Source organism: Biomphalaria glabrata, chromosome 15 (assembly GCF_947242115.1).
Source record: "Biomphalaria glabrata chromosome 15, xgBioGlab47.1, whole genome shotgun sequence".
In the NCBI taxonomy this organism is placed as follows: Eukaryota; Metazoa; Mollusca; class Gastropoda; family Planorbidae; genus Biomphalaria; species Biomphalaria glabrata.
This window is the reverse complement of record NC_074725.1, coordinates 26,762,017-26,788,300: the sequence shown is the minus strand read 5'-3', so window position 1 is coordinate 26,788,300 and position 26,284 is coordinate 26,762,017. Positions and strand designations below refer to the sequence as shown.

Below are 26,284 nucleotides of genomic sequence, written 5' to 3'. Positions count from 1 at the left end.
TCTCTCTCGCTTTCTCTTCTTCGGCTACTTCCCCACCTTCCCCTATTATATTCTCTCTTGAAGTCCTTTCCTCTCACTCTTTACTTCTCTGTCAGAGGAAGAAGAGAAAGGGAGATATATAGAGAGAGGATTAAGCGCTGACAATCTCCCTCTCTCTTCTTCCTCCCCTCTCGGTCCATCCTTCTATCTCTCTTTCTCTCTACCTCCATCCTTCTATCTCTCTACCTCCATCTCTTCCTCCACTCTCCCTCCCTCTCCCTTTTTCTCCCTCTCTCCATCGTTTCCTCCCTCCCTCTCCCTCCTTCCCCCCTTCTCCCTATATTCCTCTCCTCCTCTCTCCCTCTCCCATATCTCTCACTCCCCCTCCCCCTCACTGTGTTGACTTTCTCGCACACGAACAAAACTCGTAGAAAAGAAATGTCTCGTATTTTCTAGAAATTTCTTCTCCTTCTCCCGGATCCATGGTATCAAGGTGGAAATAACTCTGCTAGATGATGTCAACACATTCTAATTAATTTAAAAAAACAAACACAAACAACCTTTTTTTTTAATGTTTGTATTTCAAAAGGCCGACCTTTTTCTCTTTCTGCCCGGATAGAGTGTGACCTTTAGCTCGGGCAAACTTGATTGCACAATGGTGAACTTGAGAACCATTAAACTTGTAGAGACTTTAATTTTGAAACTCTAGCCTGAAGACATTTTTTTTTGTTCGAAATATTTGACATAGAAATGTCATCTGCTCAATGAAGCTCGTCTGCCAACTCCCAAGTTCCCGCCTATTTCCCCAATTCATTTTTTAAAGGTTAGTATTGTAGGGCAAGGTCGCATTGTGTAGCGGACAAAGGTCTTATAACGTACTTAGGTCAAGTAACGGGCTTGATCTATCTCGCTGACCCACTGTGCTTGATACTGACTGCCGTTTAATAAGTCGATATTAGTTTCGTCCTTAAGGGTCTCGGTCTGTTATCACGCTAGGTTTGCAGATTGCACATATAGACATTTTTTTCTAACTAGACACGTGCAGATGTGAAATTAATAAAAATCACGTGACACTTTATTGACACGAAGCTGGAGAGTTCACACTGTTTAAGAAAAAAAAGTAAAAGTTCCCCTTTCAGACCTTGTGGTCTAAAGATCATCTGTTTCTGTGGCTTAAGGTTAACGAGGGTGTCATGTGGGCAGCACAACGACCAACCGCCTTTACGTTTCCCCAACTAATGTCTGGTACCCATTGGAGCTGGGTGGACTCAGAGGCGCCTGAAGATCTTGAAATTAAATATCCCAGTCATCACCAGGCTTCGAACCCGGGACCCTGGTTCGTAAGGCCGAGCGCTTTACCGCTCATTCACCGCCTCCCACACAGGTTCAACTATAAATACCAGTATCTACTAAAAACAACAACAACCTAACCCTATTTTTTATTTCATAGCGGACGGCTGAGGAGGATAAAACCGCTGTTGTGATTGAGATGTCTGTCTATCTGTCGTGTAATGATTTCAAAAAGTAATAGTACTATTAAAATCTGTTCCATCATCGCCTCTATCGTGCTTGATGTAGATGCGACGTCTGCTTGAAAGGATGGCAGGATGTGACGTAATACAAAGTTCCGTTTTCTGCGTCTACACAAAAGTCGTAGTTATGTAGTTAAGACAGGGAGTAACAGGGGCGTGGTGCCCGAGTGCTTGGTTTCTGAAGCAAGGGGTCTCTAGTTCGAATCCCAGTAAAGACTGTCATTTTGAGCTTTGGTATTTCTAGGATGCCCCTGAGCCCACCCAACTCTAATAGATACTTGACATACGTTTGGGTAGTAGTCGGTTGGTTGTTGTGTTGGCCACATGACACCATTGTTACATCACCTGCTTCAATAATAGTCTGAAATGGATACCTTGATTGACGTGTATTTTATAATAACACTATATTTGTATATTCACTAGGAACTTGGTCTTACCATTGAGCATTACTCACAAGAAAACGTTGTTATGATAGCGAACGAAATATATTTTTTACATCACAGTCTCACTCAAAGACAACCTTGTGAATTTCACATTTAAAATGGTGGATTGTATTTAATGATTTCACTGCTCGGGGTTCTTGCCTATGTTTTTGTAGTCGGTGTCTTGATGGCACAATATTTAAATCGTGACATAATGGGTGTTTCTTTCAAATCTTTTTAGCTTTGTTATAAATGTTTTTCTCGAGTAGGGGTGCGGTTTGTTTGTCGCCAATGATTTTGCTAAGAGCATTTAGAATTTTATTTATTTTTTTATATTTTTTATCAAACTCACTGACCCATATATTTAGAACAGTGACCTTCATCATTTCATTTCTTGGAGGGGAAAAAAAATATCCTCGATGAAATGATGCAGACGTTATTGACGTCACCATGTGTATGCGATCACCAGACTGTTGATGAGCCCTTAGACACTTTCTGTGTGTGTGTGTGTTTGTGTCGTCTGCCACGTTCTTTCTTTTTTTTTCCAACGGAAGTTTGGGTTTTAATTGTTGGATTGGATCCGTTCTGTCAGAGTCTAACGAAAGATCAAATCGTTACAATCAACACGGGTCAGATTTGCCTTGATATTAAATTCATATTCGTTAGCTATACGAGCCATGTAGATCTAATATCCACTATGAATTCTTGAGAACTTTTGAGATATTTCAAGGGAGGTTATTATTACAAATGTCTATGTTTACAAATAAAGCTATTTTCTCAAAATAGCATCATTGTAGATAAATATTAAAATATGAATAAAAGTCAATAAAAGAATGCTAGTCATAAAATGAAAAGGCACAAAGAAGAAGAAAAAACTGCCTCTCCGTACATTTACAACTTACAAATATAAAAATAAAGGACCTTCACCTAAATAAAAAAATGTCCTCTGATGTTAATATTAATTTAAACTTGAACATATTGTTTTATCACATTTACTAAATACATATCTATCGATATCTAAATACAGTAGTACCACTTGAATGAAGTACTTTTGACTGAAGTGAATATTAGTTAAAATTATTGGTTATTATTTTAGGTTTACATATTTGCTTAGTAAGTTTATAACGTTCAATATAAAAAATACAGGACCTTTACCTAAATAAACAATTTTCTACTGAAGCTAATATTAATTTAAACTTGTAGTTTTTATTTTTTAGTAAACATGTTTGCTTACTGTTTGAATTTTTTCATTAGGCCATCTCTTACATATTCACTAGATGCTACTGAAAGCAGAACAGTATGTTGTTAAAAGCTTGTCTTGGGAGTCAAATCAAAAATTAAGGGCGAGTTTGGTGTTTCACCCGGCTACTTAGTCCTGGCTGCGATCTACAAACCTTGCCATGTCAATCATAGACAAAACCATTGACTTCCGGTGGTCGAATTCTGTTCTACTTTTGACCCATACGCATCTTTTCGGCAGTAGATTTCTCCCTTTGGTGTCACGTGTGTATTCTGCTGCCTTTGTTAGAAATCCCCAGCTGTATCGTTTGGAATCCTCCTGCTTCCATGTGATCTACTCTATACCAGTAAAGGCATGCTGGTGCCTGAGCTGTTCTTAAAAGCTTTCGGGTAAGTGGTGGGGGGGGGGGGGATTTTACCTTCATTACGCCGTCCTCTTTTTATTCTCCGGTACGGCCACCCGGCCTACCCCTGCCCAGCCGAACCTGCCCAGACGAAAGTGATTGTTGAGAAATGAAAAAGGAAAGTAATCCAATTCGGGACTCTGGGTTCCAAACAGGGGGTCCCTCGTGCGTTTTATGCATCCTGGATGCGGATTTTGGCATGAATAGGGAAGGCAGAGGGTCCACTCGTGCCCAGTTGTCTGGAGCCCAAATAAATCTGGCGGCGGGCCTGGTCTAACTTGTGACCCTCACACAGACAAGCCATACGCATGGCTACTGGCCAATCAACAGCCATATTCTTTAATGCAAACAAACCGTCTTCTGAAATTGTTTTAGAATTTCTTCTTCTTCTGTCAGTGAGAAACTTTATACCTTTCGTGGGTCCAGTTGAACTGGATGTCTCCAGTAAGTGGGCATGTTCTGAATCTCCCATGGCAATGTGAATATAAATGTTGCGTTCACTGTGTCCCACTGTCTGGTCAGAATACATTTGTGTACATCGGATTTCTAGAAAATAATTATTAAGCTTTGCGCTTTACCCGTGTGGGAGTGCTGGTTTGTAACCCGCAACCAAGGCTATCCACTGCTGCCTGTCGGAGGCAACCTGCATTTTAGCCCATCTCACTCGTCAATTTTGTTAGCAAACATTCAAAAATACGTATATCTCATTTAAGCGTATGATTGTGTGTAAATTACCAGTAAGGTGCTGTTATAGACTCTGTGGAGGATAGTGATTTGCATAATTCTGAAGTTTAACTGAGATGCAATTTTATTTATAAATACTTTAAGTTTAAATATTACACAGCTATTTCACAATTATTATATCATTATAATTATATTAACCAATTTTTTTTCATAAACGTATAATTCCGACTTTTATGACAAATAATAAACAATATAAAAAGATGTGCGTTTTTATTACTAACCACAAAAAAGTTCCCATCATATCAGTCGTCAGAAACAGCTTTTATCGCCCTTGGCTGTTTTTTTTTTTTTTCAGTATTTGCTAAATTATGTACCAGTTATTCTTTTTGTCCCAGTCGGTCAACGCCGGTGTGTAGTTAATGCGGCAAATCACATTAAACGTACGCACCATTAAGCAGTGTTGTTTAGGGCAAAAGGTCTTTCCTGAACCCCTTAGGGCGCTCTGGCGCGACTGGAATCAGCGTGAATGAAATTGACCTTGTGATGGATCTATGAGTGTTACGAGACTGCTGCTTTCAAAGTAGGCCTTACATTTTCTTGCATATGATTTTTTTTTGCATTAATAAGTTAATGTTACATCCCAAAAGAATGACCCCTAGCAATAGGTTTACTCTTGCTAGCTAGACCATTAGCCAAATCTTTCGATTGCTTACTGGATAGACACATTAAATTGGATTGATCTATTGATTAGTTCGTAACATATTTTAAAGGCCGAGTCACTTTAGGCCAGTTATTGCCAGTATTGTGTGTGTGTCGGCGTTGATTATGACACACTGAAGACTTAGAGGATATGGGAATTACCGACTTTCTACTCACAAAACATCGACGTCGATTAATCCTTTTCGCCGCGATGATGTCTTGGTCAAGAAAATCTTGAGGCGCTTACATTGGCACCAAATGCTAAGTCAATATATGCCAGCGTTCTCTGTATCTTTTCTCTCTTAATAATGCACATTCGTAGTTGACATGCAGTACATTCTTCAGAGGAGCAACAAGTCAGTAGTTGACATGCAGTACATTCTTCAGAGGAGCAACAAGTCAGTAGTTGACATGCAGTACATTCTTCAGAGGAGCAACAAGTCAGTAGTTGACATGCAGTACATTCTTCAGAGGAGCAACAAGTCAGTAGTTGACATGCAGTACATTCTTCAGAGGAGCAACAAGTCAGTAGTTGACATGCAGTACATTCTTCAGAGGAGCAACAAGTCAGTAGTTGACATGCAGTACATTCTTCAGAGGAGCAACAAGTCAGTAGTTGGCAGGCAGTACATTCTTCAGAGGAGCAACAAGTCCATTGTCTTTCAGACTTAAGGATACCCGCTACTACAAGCATTGATATCTGTTGATATATTTTTAAATTGATTCCACAAGAGAAATGCCGAAATCACTCTGTCGTGAACAAACCTCGCAACATTGTTTTCTTACATTATTTGAAGTATTCCTTGGCCAGATCTTCTTCAGTACCCGAAGAGGTGACATCGGTCAGACCTTGAACTCGGGACATACCATACGGCCAGGCAAACATCAGTGACTCGATCGTAGCAGTAATGGCCATCCCCTTAATCCTACCCAGAGCTAACGGTTGTTGCTGAAAAGTTAGAAAACATTGTTACGGAACGCTGAGAGATGTCCCGATAGTCGCCCTTGGACAAAGACCAGAGACTTGTTAACTTCAATTAAATGAGTTACCTCATTCATTCTGTTAGATCACACTCCGCTCTCCTCGCATTCGCGTGTAAATATGCGCCCACGCACCCAACACCCAACTTTGTTTATGGGATGTTTCCATGGCAACTTGTTTTGTTTATTCACGAAAACCAATTATAAGTCTATTAAGTAAACGCCACGGTGGTATCGATTTCACAGACTACCATGCCATGGTTTACCAAAGCTGAACGCTAATATACTCTCCTATTTGTTCCTCACACACTGGACGATCCGTAGAGTAGTCGTTCACTAGCATTCCCGTCAAGCAATAGATCTCAGAATACTCTTGAAACACTGTTTCAATATGTGCTTGGACAGCAGTAATTCCCTTATATCTCTACCATTACTACATTGATTCCCTGGATACCCATTCATCTAGTAGTGGCTCCTTAGCAGAGGCGTAGTGAGCAAAACGGGGCAAGGTACATTATTGGAGCACCCCCCCCCCCTCTTTCGTGAACATCACATAGAAATATAGGCTGCGCGTGGCGCACTTGCATCGTGTCCCCTTGCCCCCCCCCTCCCCCCCCGCCCTGCTTCTTAGTTACCCTTAAACTGGATTCCTCATACATAAGTAATTCTGTCGATAGGCAGCGTAAGCAATAGTTCTTTACATTCCCATAAAGATGTGATTCTTAGACACAGTGGCGTAGCTTGGGTATTTGATGCCCTGTCCGGCAGTTCCTCCTGATTCCCTCCAAAAAAAAAGTTTTAAAATAGCGAAAAGTTTCCAATTTCGAAATAAAGTGTTGTCATTATTTAAGCATTGATATTTCGCATAGAAAGGATTTTCCAAAAAGATAATACAAGTGAATCTCACGTGCTTTCTCGCCGGCAAACTATCGATAATTTTATCGAAATCAGTTTGTTTCCCATTAGGTATTGTTCAATAGACGAAATTGACAAATTAGTGAGTCGTAAATTCGTCATCGTTGATTGTAAGTATTTCTTCATCAAAGTAAGTTTGGAAAAATTTCGCTTGCACTTAGCATCATTTAACTCAATAGCAAAAAATAAATTTGCTAATCAAGAGAATCAAGATGGCAATATTCGGGGAATGACATTTTTAAAATATAAAACTCTGAAGCTCAACAGATTCCTGTTTTGGAATTCGGAGACTTCTGGAGAACTTGCGACAATTACTTGAAGCCCCCAGACAAAATTCCATCTGAGGATTTAAAAAAGGCGACTAAAATTCATATTTATCATGACTTTGTTCTTATGGGGTTATTATTTCATGAACAATACGGTCCATGGAAGGTATTTCCATCAGTAGCTCTTTCTTATGTGTTGATAGAAAATCAATCTTCATCTTTTTTTAGCCTGGCAATTTTTTTTTGTGGTCAAAATGTCTTGGACACTCTGCATGACAATGCACCATAAAATTTAGATCCAGATTTTAGATGTTAGTTGTATTATGGGAAATTATTGAGAGATATTTGCTGTTTATACTTTCTTTATGTTTTTTTTAAATGTGTTTTCGTGGTCACTAATATTACAATAAATTCGTTTTTATTTTGTTGGGACATGTACGTTTTCGGTCTCTCAGGTTATTCCTCTCCAGGATATTCTTTGTATTGCCAATTCTCCTTTAACTCATTCGCGATGCCCACGGAGTGCCATATTCTGCTTGAAGAGAAAGCGCATTCTATAGTGAATGTCTCGGATAAACACCTCAGCTTACTCTTAAGAACAAGAAAAATAAATTAAAAAAAAAACAGTACCTAAAAAACAACATCAACAAAGCTTAAGTGTAATTGTATCAATTAGTTTTGATCAGTCATGTAATTAAGTTTGTAATAGATCTAGACCAACAACAATAAATCTGCGTGATTAGAAATATTTTTACCGATTGTTTTTGATAAGCGCTATCGCTTGCTTTTAGCTTTCTCAATTCGCTATTTTCCTATTACTTATCTGGACTAGTTGGGAAATGTGTTCGATACAAGAAATAATTGTGCGAAATTTCAACTTGAGTTTGGGTGTGGGAGAACTAACGTGTACAAAGCTTTGTACAAATTACATTCCCGTTTAAATACATATATGACGAACTATTTACAAGCATTCAGACCATTCACAGCATTAGATTAATTTTCGCTTACTGTTTAACTGTAGGTCTATGTTTCAAAATATTAGGGCCCGTTAATTTCTAGAAAGCTTTTATGAACTCACTCTGTCTGTCTGGTAAAAAGTGCGTACACGTCATTTCTCCCACAACTATTCTCGGATCAAGTTGAAACTTCGCACAATTATTCATTGGCATAGACAAGACATGAATCAATAAAATAAACAGTAACCAGTCAGTTAATTAGTTACTGGTAATTGATTATTTTATCTGATATTAACAAGATAAACTAATCCTTCAGTATTCACAAACATGGCTAAGCTTGTTGGGTTTAGTCCTCTTAAATAATTATTAACGATATTTGTCCGTCACGCATTCTCCGATCAAGTTGATAATTGAAACAATTATTTATCGTATCTAACAAAAACATGAATCTATTTAAAAAAAAAACAAAAACAATTAGTCAATTACATTATTGGTAATTATATATATATACTTTTCAGGGCGGATTTCTTCCCCTTTAATTAAATAAGCTTTGTTTTTTTTTTATTTAAAGTTTTTTTTTTAAATTCTGCTTGTTTCCCTTTTTAGTCTCTGTTCCCGCCCTTTGTCCATGGCTGTCGTCAACATTGTTCTAGAATCTGTTAACTGGATCTAGTTGTAGTAAAACAGTCTCCAACTTGAATACTTGATCTACAATAGTTCAGTTGTATCGCTTTGTAGAGTCTAGTATCGATCCATTCATCCCTCACCACTTCCCTTTCAAACAGACCTGTTGTTTTCTTCCCCCGAGTCTGACGACAAGACTCCCCCCCCCCCAGGTCGGGACTCCGTATTGTCTAAGTCTTAGACTACCGTTGGTCCATTTTCCTTTCAGGATATAATCTTGTACTATCGACACTCTAAGATTTGTCATTCTATTCAGATGAACCCATTGTTGTGGTCTTCTAGTTTGACACTCACTCTGTCTGTCTGGTACAATCCTTAGTACACGTTATTTTAACAACATCCATTCTCGGATCAAGTTGAAACTCTAAACATTTTTTTGTACCTAAACAAAACATGAATCAATAAAAAAAAAACAATTAGTTAATTAGCTATTGCTAATTAATTGTTTTGTTTGGTATCGAAAAGGGAATACGTTCTACTTATTGAGATGTAGCTGTGCATGTGGAGTTATTCCCCCTTTTTACGTTTTGTACACGTTTATTTTTCTCTGCCAGGACTACTACTGGACGTCAGGCAGCCGGTAAGGCTAGAACTCGGGACCATCTTGACCATCAAGTTGAAATTTTTCGTAATTCATTATTCATAGTCGATGACAATACATGAATCAATTTACGATCTCCATCTTCCCGCCTTTTTTAGAACCATCCAATCGGGTTTCGCGTGCGTGGAATTTCCCAGTCACTCCTTCTGTGCTACGGAATATCCGTCATTAACATGCCGCCATGATCTTGTAATCTTGTGATACAAATATTCAACCAATGAAAGAATACTAAATTGTTACTCAAAATGGCCTTCTCCGCTTCCGTTTCGTGACAGTAGGCAATACATATTTACTTGAAAAGAAAAGACTTTTCGACAGAGTCAACCCTATGAATATCAAATTTTGGAGCCTCCGTGAAAACATGTAGAAATTTCGGTTGTCTCAGTTTAGATATATATACTAGATTCTTATTTTTCAAAGACGTCATTTGTAAACTAGATTTTTACTTTTCAAAGACGTCATTTGTTAACCAGATTCTTACTTTTCAAAGACGTCATTTGTTACCTACATTTTTATTTTTCAAATAGTCATTTGTTAACTAGATTTTTACTTTTCTAAGACGTCATTTGTTAACTAGATTTTTACTTTTCAAAGACGTCATTTGTTAACTAGATTTTTACTTTTCAAAGACGTCATGTTAACTAGATTTTTACTTTTCAAAGACGTCATTTGTTAACTAGATTCATTTGTTACAAAGAACTTTGCTAGGCTATTGAATATTCTGTGGCATTTACGTCTCTAGAGGTAAGCTTTTCCCTTTGCAACTTCTTGTGTGACTAGAGAGGCCAATCCTTGATACACAGCTGCGGTCACAGGCTGGGCATCTGTAATCACCAGGCGCCGTTGCACTTTCACCCTACTTTCTACTACTGCTGTGTATGGCATCTACAATCCGAGACCCTTCCTTTATGCTCGCTCTCCATGTGGATCTATCCAGTGCTACTTTTTCCCAGCTGTTAGCGTCGATTTCAAGAGCTATGTGAATATTATAACTTTATGATTCTATGCGATGAATGAAAACTATTCTAGTTTATATGTTTAAATGTTGTTTTTAATATTTGTTACTTGGGGTTAGAGTAAGCGCTTTTTTTTTCTCCATCTCTTGAAACTGAAGTATAAGAATATGTTCCTCTTGACAAAATCCTTGACATCTCCAGTTTGCAATGGTGGTGGTGGGATGGGTGTGTGTGTGTGTGTGTACTGTTATTCCGGTCAAAACTTAAGGCATAAGCTTATCCCCTTTTAATACCCGACCCTGTGATCTCTCCGGGGGTGGGATCTTTAATTGGCGCACTTGTAGCTTTACATTTATGGAGTTTCGATCATTAGAGCAATGCTTTGATTCATAGGTGTAGATGTGTTTACAAAAGATGGGGAATCCGTTTTTAGGAATGTCCTTTATTTCATTTCTAAAATATTTTTTGTTGTTATTTCCATGTTTTGACCTTTCTAAATTCTACTAGAATTGTTTGTTTCGGGGTGTTTATCCAAGTAGGTCCTGAACTGACCTTTTCCCTCTTTTCAAGAAAGTGCCTGTGTTTTTGAGTAAAAATGTCCACCTTCCTCTCCAGAAAATCGATCATTTCTTTCAATTCTAACGAAGCAGCATTGGTCTAATTGCCCTGGCATATATCATTAACGGGCCAATTAAAGAAATTTTGGATCGAGGTGTGATCCATCCATCCTCTCCATTTTCGCCCCCCCCTCCCCTTAGGAGCGTATCCTATTGGTTGATGGGGCGCCTGTCACCACAGCCCTAACTCGGCTCACATTTTGCTTCCTTTCAAAAAACCATTACGGGCTAGAAGACAGATGCGGATGCTGGGGCTAAAGCGAACCTTTCAGAAGGTAACGATCGGTCGGGGCTCGTTAAGGGAAAACGCTAAAAATCGATTTATGTTGTATTTTTTTTCGCTTTTACAAAAATGAATGTTTTGGAAATGTATAAATGTTGTCTATGTTTATCTGTGATGGAATGCAAGGCTGTTGTCTAAGTTTTTATTTTTTTTGAGATTGATTGTGTGTCTGTAGGTTGAGTTTGTGACTAAAGTGTAGAAAGGTTTGTCTTAGCTAAAATCTTCTGAATCATAACTTTGATCGAATGTATGAATATTGTATATGTTTATATATGTTTGTATGCATAGCACTCATACATGACATGTATTAAAATATGCGGATACATAGATAAGAGATATAATTAATTGCTTACGTCAAGCTTTGTAGGGGTCACCTCAATCGTTTGTCCAATTGATGTAAAATTTATTTTGTACAGATGTGTGTACGAATGTGTGCAGATGTATGTACTGATGTTAGTACAGATGTTTAGACTGATGTGTGTTGTTTGTACCTGTACTAATGTGTCATGTCAGGATGTATGTACAGATGTGTATGCTTATTTGAGTACTGATGTTTGTACAGATGTCTGTGCCTATGTGTGTACTGGTATATGTACATGTGTGTGTGCTTATGTTTGTACTGATATGTGTACAGATGTCTGTGCATATGTTTGTACTGATGTGTGTACAAATGTGTGTGCTTATGTTTGTACTGATGTGTGTACAGATGTCTGTGCATATGTTTGTACTGATGTGTGTACAAATGTGTGTGCTTATGTTTGAACTGATGTGTGTACAGATGTGTGAATGCACCGTCCTCCAGTCGAGCAAGGTTTTATGTTCTCTGTATTATTACTGTTTATGACTGTGAAGTCTTGGGGGCCGAATGGCAAAGAGCTTGAGTTTCTTTAGCAAGGGTCTCGAGTTCGGGAGTTCCAGGACACCACGGAGTCTTCCCAAAGGTACCTGACACTCGTTGTGGAAGTACGTGTGGTTGGTCCTTGTGCTGGTCACGTGACATCGTCGGTCATCGAAACAGATGAGCTTGACATTATCTATTTAGAATAGATCGCTCAGTCTGAAGTGGGTACATGCTCGCTTCCTTCATCCATCCCATTGGCGCTACAGCCCTTGGAGGGCTCCGGCCTGCATCAGCACATCCCTTCATTCAGATCTCTCCTGAGCCTTTCGTCTCCATGCCCGAACCCCAAGTTGTTGCAGATCTGCCTCCGCATTATCAATCCATCGCATTCGGGGTCTGCCTTTGGGTCTCATGCCTTTTGGTTTTTGCATGTATACAATTTTCGCTCCTGTGTTCTCTAACGTAGTTTCAAGGTGACCTGTCCGACGTAGTCTGTTCTTTTTTTTTTTTATTTCTGTCACTATCGGTGGGTCTTCATACAACTTGATATATACTCACTTGCTTATATTTAATACGATTGTGTTGGACTTGAGTTCAAATACCCTCCCCTGAAGTTTTTCATTTAAAAGTGGTGTAATTTTTTTTTTAAATCTGCTTGCATATATAATTTTAAAAATTAGATGGTTCACTTTCGGAAAATATCATGATGTCCGATTTTTATTTTCTCTTCTAGTTCCTGAGATCTAAACGGGACGCACGGACAAACAGGCCACACAAAAGTAATGGCGTCTTTTCCCCCTTTCGGGGGCCGCTAAAAAAAAGTATGTTTGTGTGTGTGTGTGGCGGGTATTATGCCTCAAGTAGAACAGACATCTAGATGGGAACTTATCATTACTATCGAGGGTGTTGTTCTTTCATAAGTCAGTGATTCTCAAAGCGCGCTGTTGCCTCCTTTCGGTGACAATTTTTGACGGTCTTAAAAGCCTCCTATAATTATCAATTAAAAAGAGGGTTGAGTAGGCGATCTTATTTGAAACAACTTTATTTTTACTTACCCTCATTTGAAATGAATTAGCAACAGAAAACAAATAATAACATAAACTTTATTTTATGTTTGTTTTTGTTTCCTAATCAAATTTATCATAAATATGTGTGTAATCGAATATTATTCAACTTAACAAATAAGGATGTAATCGAATATTATGTAACTTTACAAATGTGCGTGTCATCGAATATTATGTAACTTTACAAATGTGCGTGTCATCGAATATTATGTAACTTTACAAATGTACGTGTCATCGAATATTATGTAACTTTACAAATGTGCGTGTCATCGAATATTATGTAACTTTACAAATGTGAGTGTCATCGAATATTATGTAACTTTATAAATGTGCGTGTCATCGAATATTATGTAACTTTACAAATGTGCGTGTCATCGAATATTATGTAACTTTACAAATGTGCGTGTCATCGAATATTATGTAACTTTACAAATGTACGTGTCATCGAATATTATGTAACTTTACAAATGTGCGTGTCATCGAATATTATGTAACTTTACAAATGTGCGTGTCATCGAATATTATGTAACTTTACAAATGTGCGTGTCATCGAATATTATGTAACTTTACAAATGTGCGTGTCATCGAATATTATGTAACTTTACAAATGTGCGTGTCATCGAATATTATGTAACTTTACAAATGTGCGTGTCATCGAATATTATGTAACTTTACAAATGTGCGTGTCATCGAATATTATGTAACTTTACAAATGTGCGTGTCATCGAATATTATGTAACTTTACAAATGTGCGTGTCATCGAATATTATGTAACTTTACAAATGTGCGTGTCATCGAATATTATGTAACTTTACAAATGTGCGTGTCATCGAATATTATGTAACTTTACAATTGTGCGTGTAATCGAATATTATGTAACCTAACTAAATAACCACAATCAAAACGTTCATGGCTTCCTCATCTATAATAATCGATATCAGCATTTTTTTAGACTCTATCTCTATCTCTTACTTAGGATGGCTGCCAGATCTTGTGGTGTGCATTCTCTGGACTGTCAATAGTCCCGGGTTTGAACCCTGCCCGCCGCCATCCCACGCCGTCCTGCGGGAGATTCGGGTTAAGATATAATCATCTTCATTTCTGAAGGAACTCCCGAAACATGTGAAACAAAACATAAACCTACTCCATATTTGATACAATACTACTTAGACTAAGCTGCTCAATTTGTTAAGTAATGATCCTTACATATGTCCGTGCACTTAACAGTTTATCACGGCCCATGTTATTGGCATTTTTAGATTAATACAAATGCTATCAAAAAAAAAAAGAGAAAATTCAGTACGCCAGTACTTAGTTTAAAAAAAAAATACAATCTCTCCTCGAGGACTTTCCATTTTATAAAAATAAGAAAAAAATGTTTATTCTTAAACCTTTATAAATGATAAAATAAAAAGAAAAAAAAAAAGAAAGGATTAATGTTGAGCTGTTTGGAATAAAGAAATATCTCCATCGCCTCGCCATTTCCCAGTAGAATTACGCGAATGGACAAGACAGCCAGGGGACACTACTCTAGATTCCGTTCGGCTCGGTTCTGCTGAATTCCCACAAAAAGGATTGCCGATGAATTAACCGTTACTGCAATTCTTAATTCGTCTCCCTGAATAAGCTTTTCACATTTTGTTTTTTCAGGCCTTGCTTATTTTTTTTTGTATCCTTTTAAAAAAAAAAAAAATAAGTGCCATTTTATCTAACTCTTTAAAGATTGCTGGAAATGATTTTGTGAAGAATCTCTTTGTATAGGCCTATTTTATTTCTCTCTCTTATTTTCTCTGTATTAGAAATTTTCAAGATAAACTAAACAATGTCAAGGACACTGAACTTCAATGTTGCCAACTAAATAAAATAGATTTTAGCTACAATTTTAACCATATCTCAGTGCGTGGCAATCCTAAAATAAAAAGGAACTGCCTAAATCAGTGTTTCCCAAACGTTTTCCTTAATGGAGCACTTCTCACATTCTTAGTATTTAGCGGGACACTTTGCTTATTTGTTTTAGAGAGGTTAACGCAAATCCTACGCGCGATAAAAAAGGCATTGTCAGCTTTCATGTAATAAAATGTAAAAATCGGACGAATTTGCACCTTAATCGTAAGTTCCAATACTTTATTTACTTTTATAGTCATAGGCATATAAATAAGCCATAGGTTGCAAAGTTCGTAAAGTAAAGTTAATTTGATCGCAATTTTGTACTTAGTAAAGAATGAATAGAATTCAAAGTCGAATTTGTTTTCTAATACCAAATCTTAATTTTCACTTATTATCCTTATTCCCACCCTGACTAGGCCCCGCAAAATCAGTTTCGCATAGGGCCCCGCAATTGTTAGGACCGGCCCTGGATACAAGAAACAAATGTTGGGATGAGATTCGTATGGAAAGTACAAGAGAGAGAGAGAGAAGGGAGAGAAGTGGCAGAGAGAGAAGAAAGAGAGAAGGAAAAAGAGAGGAAAGAGAAAAGGGAAAGAAGTGGAGGACAGAGAGAGAGAGAGGAAAGAGAGAGGAAAGAGAAAGGAGAAAGAGAGAGGAAAAAGAGAGAGAGAGAGGAAAGAGAGAAGGAAGAGAGAGAATGTAGAGAGGAAAAGGAGATAAACAGAAAGAGAGAGAGAAGGAAGAGAGAAGAAACAGAGAGAAAGAGAAAAGAGAGGTGTTGGTTTAGTTAGGCGTTGATTAAGTGCTGATGTAGTATGGCACCCTTCAGGTCCAAGTCTTGTTTTGGAGACAGACAAATAAGATCAATAGTCAGCCTCTTCATACTAGAGGATAGGACAAAGTGAGGTCGGTGTTAGAGACAGATCAATGAGTCATTTATGAGTGACTTTTCTTGTGTTGGTCTTACATCTCAGCTCCGCCTCTGGTCGGAAATTAAGTAAGCATATTATTGAGAAGCTTTAATCTCATTTCAACCATTAGGAAATAGCTTTGGAAATTCCGGTAGCTTAATAATGCAAATGGTGACAGTGTCTCAATCACAGCATCTAGGTTTATGTGTGACCTCTGACTAATCTCATCTTGATTTGTGCATCAACTCATGTTGAGAGGGAAGGGGTTACTTTACATCTTGATGTAATCCTATGATGTTGAGAGGAGTTACTGGTACATCATAGTGTCATCATCTGGTCATCATTAGATGGAGTCGATTATTAATATCATCCTCTAATGGGATCAGAAAGGGAAAATTATTATCCCATCATATCATTCTTTGATGTTGAGAAAATGTTTTTACTTAAAACATCATGATGTAATCCTCTGATGTTGAGTTACTTATTAGTACATCTTGATGTATTTCTCAGGTGTGAGTAAAATGAGTTATTTATTATTCAGCTAAACTCAAACACTGCAAACACTTCGGGAGTCTATACTCTGACAGATATTGTTACACTGCTAATCACTGGGACACTGCTGATCACTGTACTGTGACACTGCTGATCACTGTACTGTGACACTGCTGATCACTGGGACACTGCTGATCACTGGGACACTTCTGATCACTGTACTGTGACACTGCTGATCACTGGGACACTGCTGATCACTGTACTGGGACACTGCTGATCACTGTACTGTGACACTGCTGATCACTGTACTGTGACACTGCTGATCACTGGGACACTTCTGATCACTGTACTGTGACACTGCTGATCACTGGGACACTTCTGATCACTGTACTGTGACACTGCTGATCACTGGGACACTGCTGATCACTGTACTGGGACACTGCTGATCACTGTACTGTGACACTGCTGATCACTGGGACACTGCCGATCACTGTACTGGGACACTGCTGATCACTGGGACACTGCTGATCACTGTACTGTGACACTGCTGATCACTGTACTGGGACACTGCTGATCACTGTGACACTGCTGATCACTGACACTGCTGATCACTGTGACACTGCTGATCACTGTGACACTGCTGATCACTGTACTGGGACACTGCTGATCACTGTGACACTGCTGATCACTGGGACACTGCTGATCACTGGGACACTGCTGATCACTGGGACACTACTGATCAATGCGACACTGCTGATCACTCCCCTATTGCTGTTCATATGAACCCTAAAGCTGAGTGTAGAAGGATGAGCTGTTGTTAATACAATAACTTATCGATCATCCTATGCCCAGACCGTCCTATGCCCAGACCATCCTATGCCCAAACTCTCATTCTACAAGCTGAGACATGACCAATTTCTCCTTGGTAGTGAACAGAATAAAAACATGTTTTAAACTCGAATTTAATTTAACAATGCGCAGAAGATTATCATTAGACCTAGTGGCCATTGTGATTTACTTGTTTATGATGCGACTTTGTAGCTGATACTTTCTTTTATATATTACATATCTAAGATCCTCCTAATTTGGCAGGTATAATCTAGCTAGTATAAAAATATTTATGAAAAATGGTTTCTAATAGATCTAGATCTAGACTTCGACTTTATACTTTTGTTTAAAATGACACACAAACCCAAAGTTATCCATTGATCTTTGTAGCATTTGATTCATTCAATTGATCATGATCTCAACTCTAATCTTGCTCTTACAATAAAAAGTGATGTTGCGATGTAAGCCATGTTAGTTTTGATTCCCAAAGTCATGAACAAAAAAAAAAATTGAATGAATCCAACGGATTTATACCTCCTTATTTTTTCACATACCCGTACAAATACAAATTTTTCTAAATATAGGCTTCATTGTGTTGGACTTAAATCTCTAGCAATGAAGATCATAAGTTTGTTTTTGGTGAAGAGTGATTTCAAAGAATGATTAAAGACCATTTCTTTATTTTATTTTTTTTACTATCTATAAAAGATGATTTTTAAACTGAACTAATAAAAATCATCTTAATGGCCAGTCAATATAGTTCTAGGTCTATGATGCTTTTAAGTAGTAAAGACACTCATATCAAGGAAACTACCAAAGTATAAAGTGAATAATCAAAGAATAAAGTGAACTATCAAAGTATAAAGTGAACTATCAAAGTATGAAGTGAACTATCAAAGTATAAAGTGAACTATCAAAGTATGAAGTGAACAATCAAAGTATAAAGTGAACTATCAAAGTATAAAGTGAACTATCAAAGTATAAAGTAAACTATCAAAGTATAAAGTGAACTATCAAAGTATAAAGTGAACTATCAAAGTATAAAGTGAACTATCAAAGTATGAAGTGAACTATCAAAGTATAAAGTAAACTATCAAAGTATAAAGTGAACTATCAAAGTATAAAGTGAACTATCAAAGTATAAAGTGAACTATCAAAGTATGAAGTGAACTATCAAAGTATGAAGTGAACTATCAAAGTATAAAGTGAACTATCAAAGTATAAAGTGAACTATCAAAGTATAAAGTGAACTATCAAAGTATGAAGTGAACTATCAAAGTATGAAGTGAACTATCAAACTATTCCTTTACATCCTATTAAACTACAAGTAGAAGTTGAGTGATACAGCAACCTACATCTATTGAAATAGAATAGAACACAAGGAATTCGAAATGAAAGAATTATGACTCACTTTGTAAAGAGCGCAACAAAATTGCAGACAATTACAGGGGAAGCCACTTTGGGTGGAAATATTTGGGGGAAAAAAAAAGAAGGGAACAGGGATGTGGAGAATATTGATTATGTTTTAACAGGTTTTGATCTTTAACCAAAAACTGATATCCTAGAAATGTATGATCTTTGAGAAATCCCAAGTGCATGTTTTGTTTTGCTTCTTGTTTACGTTTTATTTATTTAGGCAAGTGCTGTCCAAATTGCTCTCTACAGGTCAGATCAGGGTAACTCATCTGTCTTGTAGTCCTGAAAGGCAAATAGACTTAGTTTTCCCTTTTTAATAAAACATAATTAAGTTAATAATAAGAGTATCACCCGCTATCCACTTGGATTACTTTCCCTTTCCTTCCCACACAGGCTGAAAGTCACCAGTCCTTAATATCTATGTAGGATAATATATTATGTTAAACTATGCTTCCCAAAACACATTCTAAAGATAGTCTTACTCATTAATACAGTAATAATGTAGTTATCTTCTTATATAATACAGACGCTACTTCAAAAAAGAAGATGATTACGTCCCACGCGTCATGCATTTAGTCATGCATATTAACCAATGACTTAAATTCTGCCAAGTCACTGGTTTTTCTGGCTAGCTCAGGCAACCCATTGTTATAGTAAATTAAATTCAGTAATATTGTAGTATAATATGTATAACAGTTATACTGTATTATATCCCTTTTCTAATTTTTTTTGCTCTTAATATTCACTGACATTGTCAGTTTAAAGTTATTTACGTTTGAGTGAATTTGAGCATTTTCGGCTAAATAAAAAATGGATGTCATAAAATCTATCTATAGTCTATATATTTAGAACATAGAAAAATATCTAGTAAAGTTAGTAGCAACTCTTAAGCTCTTAAGACTCTCCATAATTAAGGAATGAATGAATTATTAGAAAACAGTTATGGATCATGGACCAAGGCCTTGGACAAATACCAGGGACTTCCACTTCATTTAAATAATGAGTTATTGCAGAAAGGTTTATGGATGTTTGTTCATTCTGGTTCACTTTTATATTATATAATATTAACCGGTATAAACCGGTATATATAAATATATATATATTTAGGTAAAGGAATTTTAATAGGATGAAAAGAATTTACATTAGAAGTAATAATTATATATCAATAGAATATTATTTAAATTTGTGAAAATAGATGAAAAACTTATTTTAAATGTCAACCATCAAACAAAATTATGATTTTCATTAACTATGGTTGCAAATATAATAAAAATAATAAATTATTGACATCTTGTTGAACTAACTCTTTTGGTCCAATCAACTTTGTTATATTCAAAATGTAGGCCTCCTTACCTGTATATTGTTGCTATTGTAGTGACTAAAAAAATTGTATTTCCAAACATTTGATTGTTTCATGAAGGGTAAAACGGTTTAATCTTTGTTACAGAGAGATATGTGTGTCCAAGAGATCTGGCTCCATCTACTGTTTCAGCTGTTCTTATTTAAACTATCTTCACAAGGTATGTACCATAATGCTATGTACCACAATAATATGTACAATGTTTTTAACCACATGCTTATATACTGCATTGTTATGTACCATTATTGTATATACCACAAAATTATGTGTTAGGTTATGTAACAACAAAATTCCTATTTTACTCTCTTGACAATTTATGTACTACATTTTTATGTACCAAGATGTTATCGAACACATTGTAGTGTACCACATTTTTATAAACCACATCCGTCTATTCTTTTACATTGTCTTCCCATCTCTTTTTCTGTCTGCCTCTTCTTCTTTTTCCTGGTACTGTTCCCTGACGGAAGGTGTTTGCGAGCCATGAAGACCTTGTAATATGGCCATAGATTTTTAGGTTCCCGGTCCTTTCATCCCCGGTCACTTCATCCCCCAGTCATTTCATCACTGGTCACTTCATCTTTGGTCATTTCATCCCACGGTCATTTCATCACTGGTCACTTCATCTTTGGTCATTTCATCCCACGGTCATTTCACCCTTTGTTATTTTCATCATCTGATCATGTTATCTAACAAATAGTAAAAATCATGAAATGAGCAATATTTAATATATTCATTTTTTATGACAAAAAGTGTAACACATTAGATAAGAATAAAATTAAAATTAAATGCCATTAAAAACTATAAAAATTTTATGTATAAATATAGAGGTAATGTAAAACAGTGTTTTTGTGTTCATCTACATCAATAAGATAGATAGGCTATCGATTGTGAGTACAGAAGACGATCCATCAATTCATATTGATGAACAATGTTTGTTATTCTCTTTGCCAGTGTTGCATATTTTTTCCTTGAAATTTCTTCAGTGCCGGCGCTAGCCTGTAAAACTGATGCCTTGTGCAACTGACTTATTTCAAGGCTAAAAATTACGCGCCCATTTTCAAGAAAGAGCAATTCAAAAATAAAATAAAGTGAAACATGGTCGTACTTCCACCACACTTTGGCCTTTGATGATAAGTTATCAGCGGCATGGTCATAATTATTCTAATCTCACTTCTATCTCTCAAAAGATTTCCACTACTTGCACCAAACCTTGGCCTTTGATGATAAGTTATCAGCGGCATGGTCATAATTATTCTAATCACACTTCTATCTCTCAAAAGATTTCCACTACTTGCACCAAACCTTGGCCTTTGATGATAAGTTATCAGTGGCATGGTCATAATTATTCTAATCACACTTCTATCTCTCAAAAGATTTCCACTACTTCCACCACACTTTGGCCTTTGATGATAAGTTATCAGCTGCACGGTCATAATTATTCTAATCACTATTCTATTTCTCAAATGATTTTCACTTCTTTCACCAAACCTTGGCCTTTGATCATTACGTCATGCGCAGGATAATAATATGACATCCCCCACATCCAATAGAAGGGCTATAGCTAAGTACACACCCAGATTTACAATATAATATAAGATTTCTCATCAAGAATGCAAAGTGGAAGAGGAAACACAATAAATGCATTAGTAACCTGTCAAAAAAATATCAAAAAGCATTCAATATAATCATATTTTTATATTAGATGAAATGAGGGCTTAAAGTCAAAGCCTTAATGGCACAATTAAACAATGAAAAAAAAAATTTAATTGGGGATTAAATGACAGGGGGATGAAATGACCAGGGGATGAAATGACCGAGATGAAGTGAGGGGGGATGAAATGACCGGTCACCGATTTTTAGCTTGCATTTTTTTAGGATAGTTAGCAGGTTATTGTGGGGGTCCATTCGCTGCAGTAACCCTGTCTCTAGTCTCATGGTTTGTGATGTGGTCTTTAAAGACAGTACATTGTCACATAATATATTAACCTATAAATAATTACAACTATAAATTATTACAAAATTTTTTCCCTGCCTTTGTATTTAACACACTGAAACAAATAAGAAATACATTGTACATTAAAAACAGAAAGAAATAATATTTAGTCAAGTGCATACTGAACAATTACAACTTTCTCTTTGAATCTCAAAACACAGTCTTTATTTTTAAAATCCTTCAAATTGTAAAATTATACACTCCACTGTTGCTCTTCAGAAACCGTGTAACCAATTCATCAATTTAAAAAAAGCTAATGCTACTACTGTTGGCTTAAGAGTGTATTATTTTTATTATTAATATTTTTCATCTAATTTTAAATTCATTAAATAATGTAATTATGAAGCACAAAATGAGAGGCCAGAAAACAAATCATTTCCATTACTTTGAAGTTACTTAAAGTAAAGTTCCCATTTCAGACCTATAGGGCAGATGAAATAAAGGTCATCTATTTCTGTGGCCCACGGTTAACGAGAGTGTCATGAGGCTAGCGTAACGATCAACGGCCTTTACTTTTCCCCAACTAATGTCAGGTACTCCTAGAGCTGGGTGGACTCAGATGCACCAAAGATCTTGAAATTAAAAATCCCAGTCTTCCCAGTATTCGAATCCTGGACTCCCAGTTTGGAAGCTAAGCACTATACTGCTCAGCAACCTTGCCTCCATTTGAACTTACTTATTGCTTACAAAATGATCACATCTCATGCTGTTTCTATCAAGTTTCCAACATTTTGATAAAATAATTAATGAAAACATCAAATATAATTTTCCCATGTAGCTTGCTTAACCTCTGATGTGAACACACAAAAACATTTTCTTCAATTTAGCTATGCTGGCTTCTCGTTGCTGGGAGTTTTGTGCCGGGCAACTCCTGCTTGTGACAAAAAAGTCTCTTGGGACTCCCTCAGAGGAAATGAAATGTGATAGAATGACAGCACAAAGAACTTGAACTCTCTAGAGCATATTGGGATATTTTTGTGCTGCTGTTTAGAGAGTTAACGCCCTTTATCAATGATGTGATCTGTAGATGTTGTGGAGATAATTATTTTGGCAAGTGTGACAGTTAAACATTTTAACATGGGCCAGAGAAAGTTTGCCTAGAATGGAGTAGACAAGTGATTGAAATGTCATTGTCTAAACTTGTCAAGATGTCTCTTGTTTAATTATAAATAATAGCTAGCAATAAAAAAAAACAAACACACATTGTATTGTATCATAATGATGTTCAATGTCAATGAGTGTTGAAACACAGTGTAGTGCCATCACATTGATGCTGAAAACTCAATGATGGGGAATCATAATGATATTGAAACAGAGGTTGAAATGCAATGGTGTGTTGAACACAATGATGTTTATCCTCATCATCATCAAACTCCATTTGAGTGAGGGCTTGAGAGGCTCAAATCCTCTGTAGCAAAAGCTCTGGACAGAAACCCTGCTGTATTGCTTAGTGCATACATGTCACCATCAAGGTCGAGAAGTTTTAGTTTCCCAGACCTGTTGAGATGGAGATCCGCAAGTCTGGGGCAGTAAAAAAAAGAATATGAGACACAATTTCCTTTTCTTCCCAACAGAGGGGGCACCGCCAGTGGAAGTTTGACCATAGCCGTGAGAAATATGAGCCAACAGGACAGTGGCTGCCCTGCACTGTGCTATAATAGCTTTCTCTGGCCTGGACAGCCTCCACCATGGGCAGTGTGGTCAGCGTGCCTCAATGATGTTAAAACTCAATGTTGTTGAACCAATAATCTTGGAGCACAGCAATGTTAAAACACTGATGTTAAAACACAATGATGTGTCATCACAATGATGTTAAAACACAATGATGTGTCATCACAATGATGTTAAAACACAATGATGTGTCATCACAATGATGTTAAAACACAATGATGTGTCATCACAATGATGTTAAAACACAATGATGTGTCATCACAATGATGTTAAAACACAATGATGTGTCATCACAATGATGTTAAAACACAATGATGTGTCATCACAATGATGTTAAAACACAATGATGTGTCATCACAATGATGTTAAAACACAATGATGTGTCATCACAATGATGTTAAAACACAATGATGTGTCATCACAATGATGTTAAAACACAATGATGTGTCATCACAATGATGTTAAAACACAATGATGTGTCATCACAATGATGTTAAAACACAATGATGTGTCATCACAATGATGTTAAAACACAATGATGTGTCATCACAATGATGTTAAAACACAATGATGTGTCATCACAATGATGTTAAAACACAATGATGTGTCATCACAATGATGTTAAAACACAATGATGTGTCATCACAATGATGTTAAAACACAATGATGTGTCATCACAATGATGTTAAAACACAATGATGTGTCATCACAATGATGTTAAAACACAATGATGTGTCATCACAATGATGTTAAAACACAATGATGTGTCATCACAATGATGTTAAAACACAATGATGTGTCATCACAATGATGTGTCATCACAATGATGTTAAAACACAATGATGTTGATCACAATGCTGTTGAATCAATAATGTTGACTTACTACAGTGTTAAATTAAAACACAATGATGTGTCCTCACAATGATGTTGAAACTAAATGTTGTTGAACCAGTAATGTTGAAGCACAAATTAATTGATACAATTACACTTACTATAAGCTTTATTTTTTTAAAATTATTTTTTTTATATTTTTCTTGTTATATCAATTAATTGTTATATATACACACAAAAATAATTGGTTCGTTTATGTTTCAATGAATATTTCTCTATCAAAGTGAAACGGAGGCTAGGTTAAGAGTGCTTTGTCTCAACAGAAGTCATTTGCAGCTTTTTTATTATTTTTAAAATTTCTTTTCTTGAAATAATTGTTTGTGCATTGTATCATTGAAGGAAGGTTAGTGGATGTTAATATTTCATTAAAAAAAATATATACGTGAAAGAAATATAAATGTCTAAAATTGTTATAATCAAAGAAAATCATAAAGTAAAGTTTTAGAAAACAACTAACTTTTATTACAAAATACACTCTTTATCATCAGCTATAGGGAACAGTGGCTGAGAAGTAAAGCTCTAGGCTTCCGTACCTGGTGAAGACTGGGATTTTTAATTTCTGAATTTTTTTCTTGAGTCCACCCAGCTCTAATGGGTACCTGACATAAGTTTTGGAAAAGAAAAGGCAGTTGGTCGTTGTGCTGGCCACATGACACCCTCGTTAACCGTGGGCCACAAAATCAGATGACCTTTACATCATCATCTGCCCTATAGACTACAAGGTCTGTACTTTACTACCATCAGCTATAGGGACAAGAATTCATTAAGCATTTCACAACCACTTTGCCAAGGTTGCGACTGGTTTGGAAGTCGTGTGAAATGTTGCACCCAGCCTTTGTGGTGAATAAATATTGGCTAGCTCTATCTGTAAGATATAACAGGATGTGGGTGATTGAACGGGCAACACAATATCCTAGTGCTTCAAGTTCATTAAGACTCCAGGGTAAAATAGTTTGATTCACGCACTCTACCCAGTTCATTTGTTAGTTTAATACTTTTTGGGGTGTTCCTATAGAAACCTCTCGCAAGACGGCAAGGGATGGCAGCGGGCAGGGTTTGAACCTGAGACTATTTTGACAATATCCTGAAGTGCATACCACATGATTAGGCAGCCATCCAGATTTCAGTCTAATAACTTAATCTATGTCAGTGTCTAAGTGTAAATCTGTGACATTATCTGGTCAATATCATGCTGACAAAAAAAAATTATTTCTGTCTCACTTCAAGTTTGGAAGTTTCTTCTCTATTTTCAGCCAATGATAAGGTCAAAGGTTACTGGGGTGAGTGGGGACCATTTAGTCAATGTAGCGCCACCTGTGGACCTGGTTTCATGAAAAAGGAGAGAGTATGGATTCACGACCCAGCTGATGGTGAGAAAGCACAGGAGAAGTGGACCTCTATTGTGAATTTTGCATGTGTGGATGAAAAGTACCCAAACTGTCCAGGTAAGTACTTCACCTACATGAGAAATGAGAGTTTATACTTCCTCTCCCCTCCCTTACTTCTAGACTTTATCTCAGGGGTTTTCAACCTGTGGGTCACGACCCCTTTGGGGGTCGATTGATGATTTGCCAGGGGTCGCCTAAGACCATCGAAAATATGGATTGTTATTGTTTACTCTTCTATTGCTGTGTGTGTGTAAGGGGGGAGGGGTCACGGCAAAGTGAGGAATTGTAAAAGGGGTCGCCGAGCTTAAAAGGTTGAGAACC

The 26,284-nt window shown here is 36.7% G+C and overlaps 1 protein-coding gene across 1 annotated transcript in view; it reads left to right on the top strand.

Moving 5' to 3' along the window:
• The window catches only part of LOC106055595 (A disintegrin and metalloproteinase with thrombospondin motifs 7-like), a 47,587-nt gene that overhangs the window by 10,835 nt on the left and 10,468 nt on the right, over positions 1–26,284 (top strand). Inside the window, exons 2-3 of the mRNA XM_056012013.1 lie at positions 20,107–20,177; positions 25,829–26,020. Coding sequence (XP_055867988.1) covers positions 20,111–20,177; positions 25,829–26,020 — 259 coding nt within the window. The 5' untranslated portion in view covers positions 20,107–20,110. The remainder of the gene's footprint in view (positions 1–20,106; positions 20,178–25,828; positions 26,021–26,284) is intronic.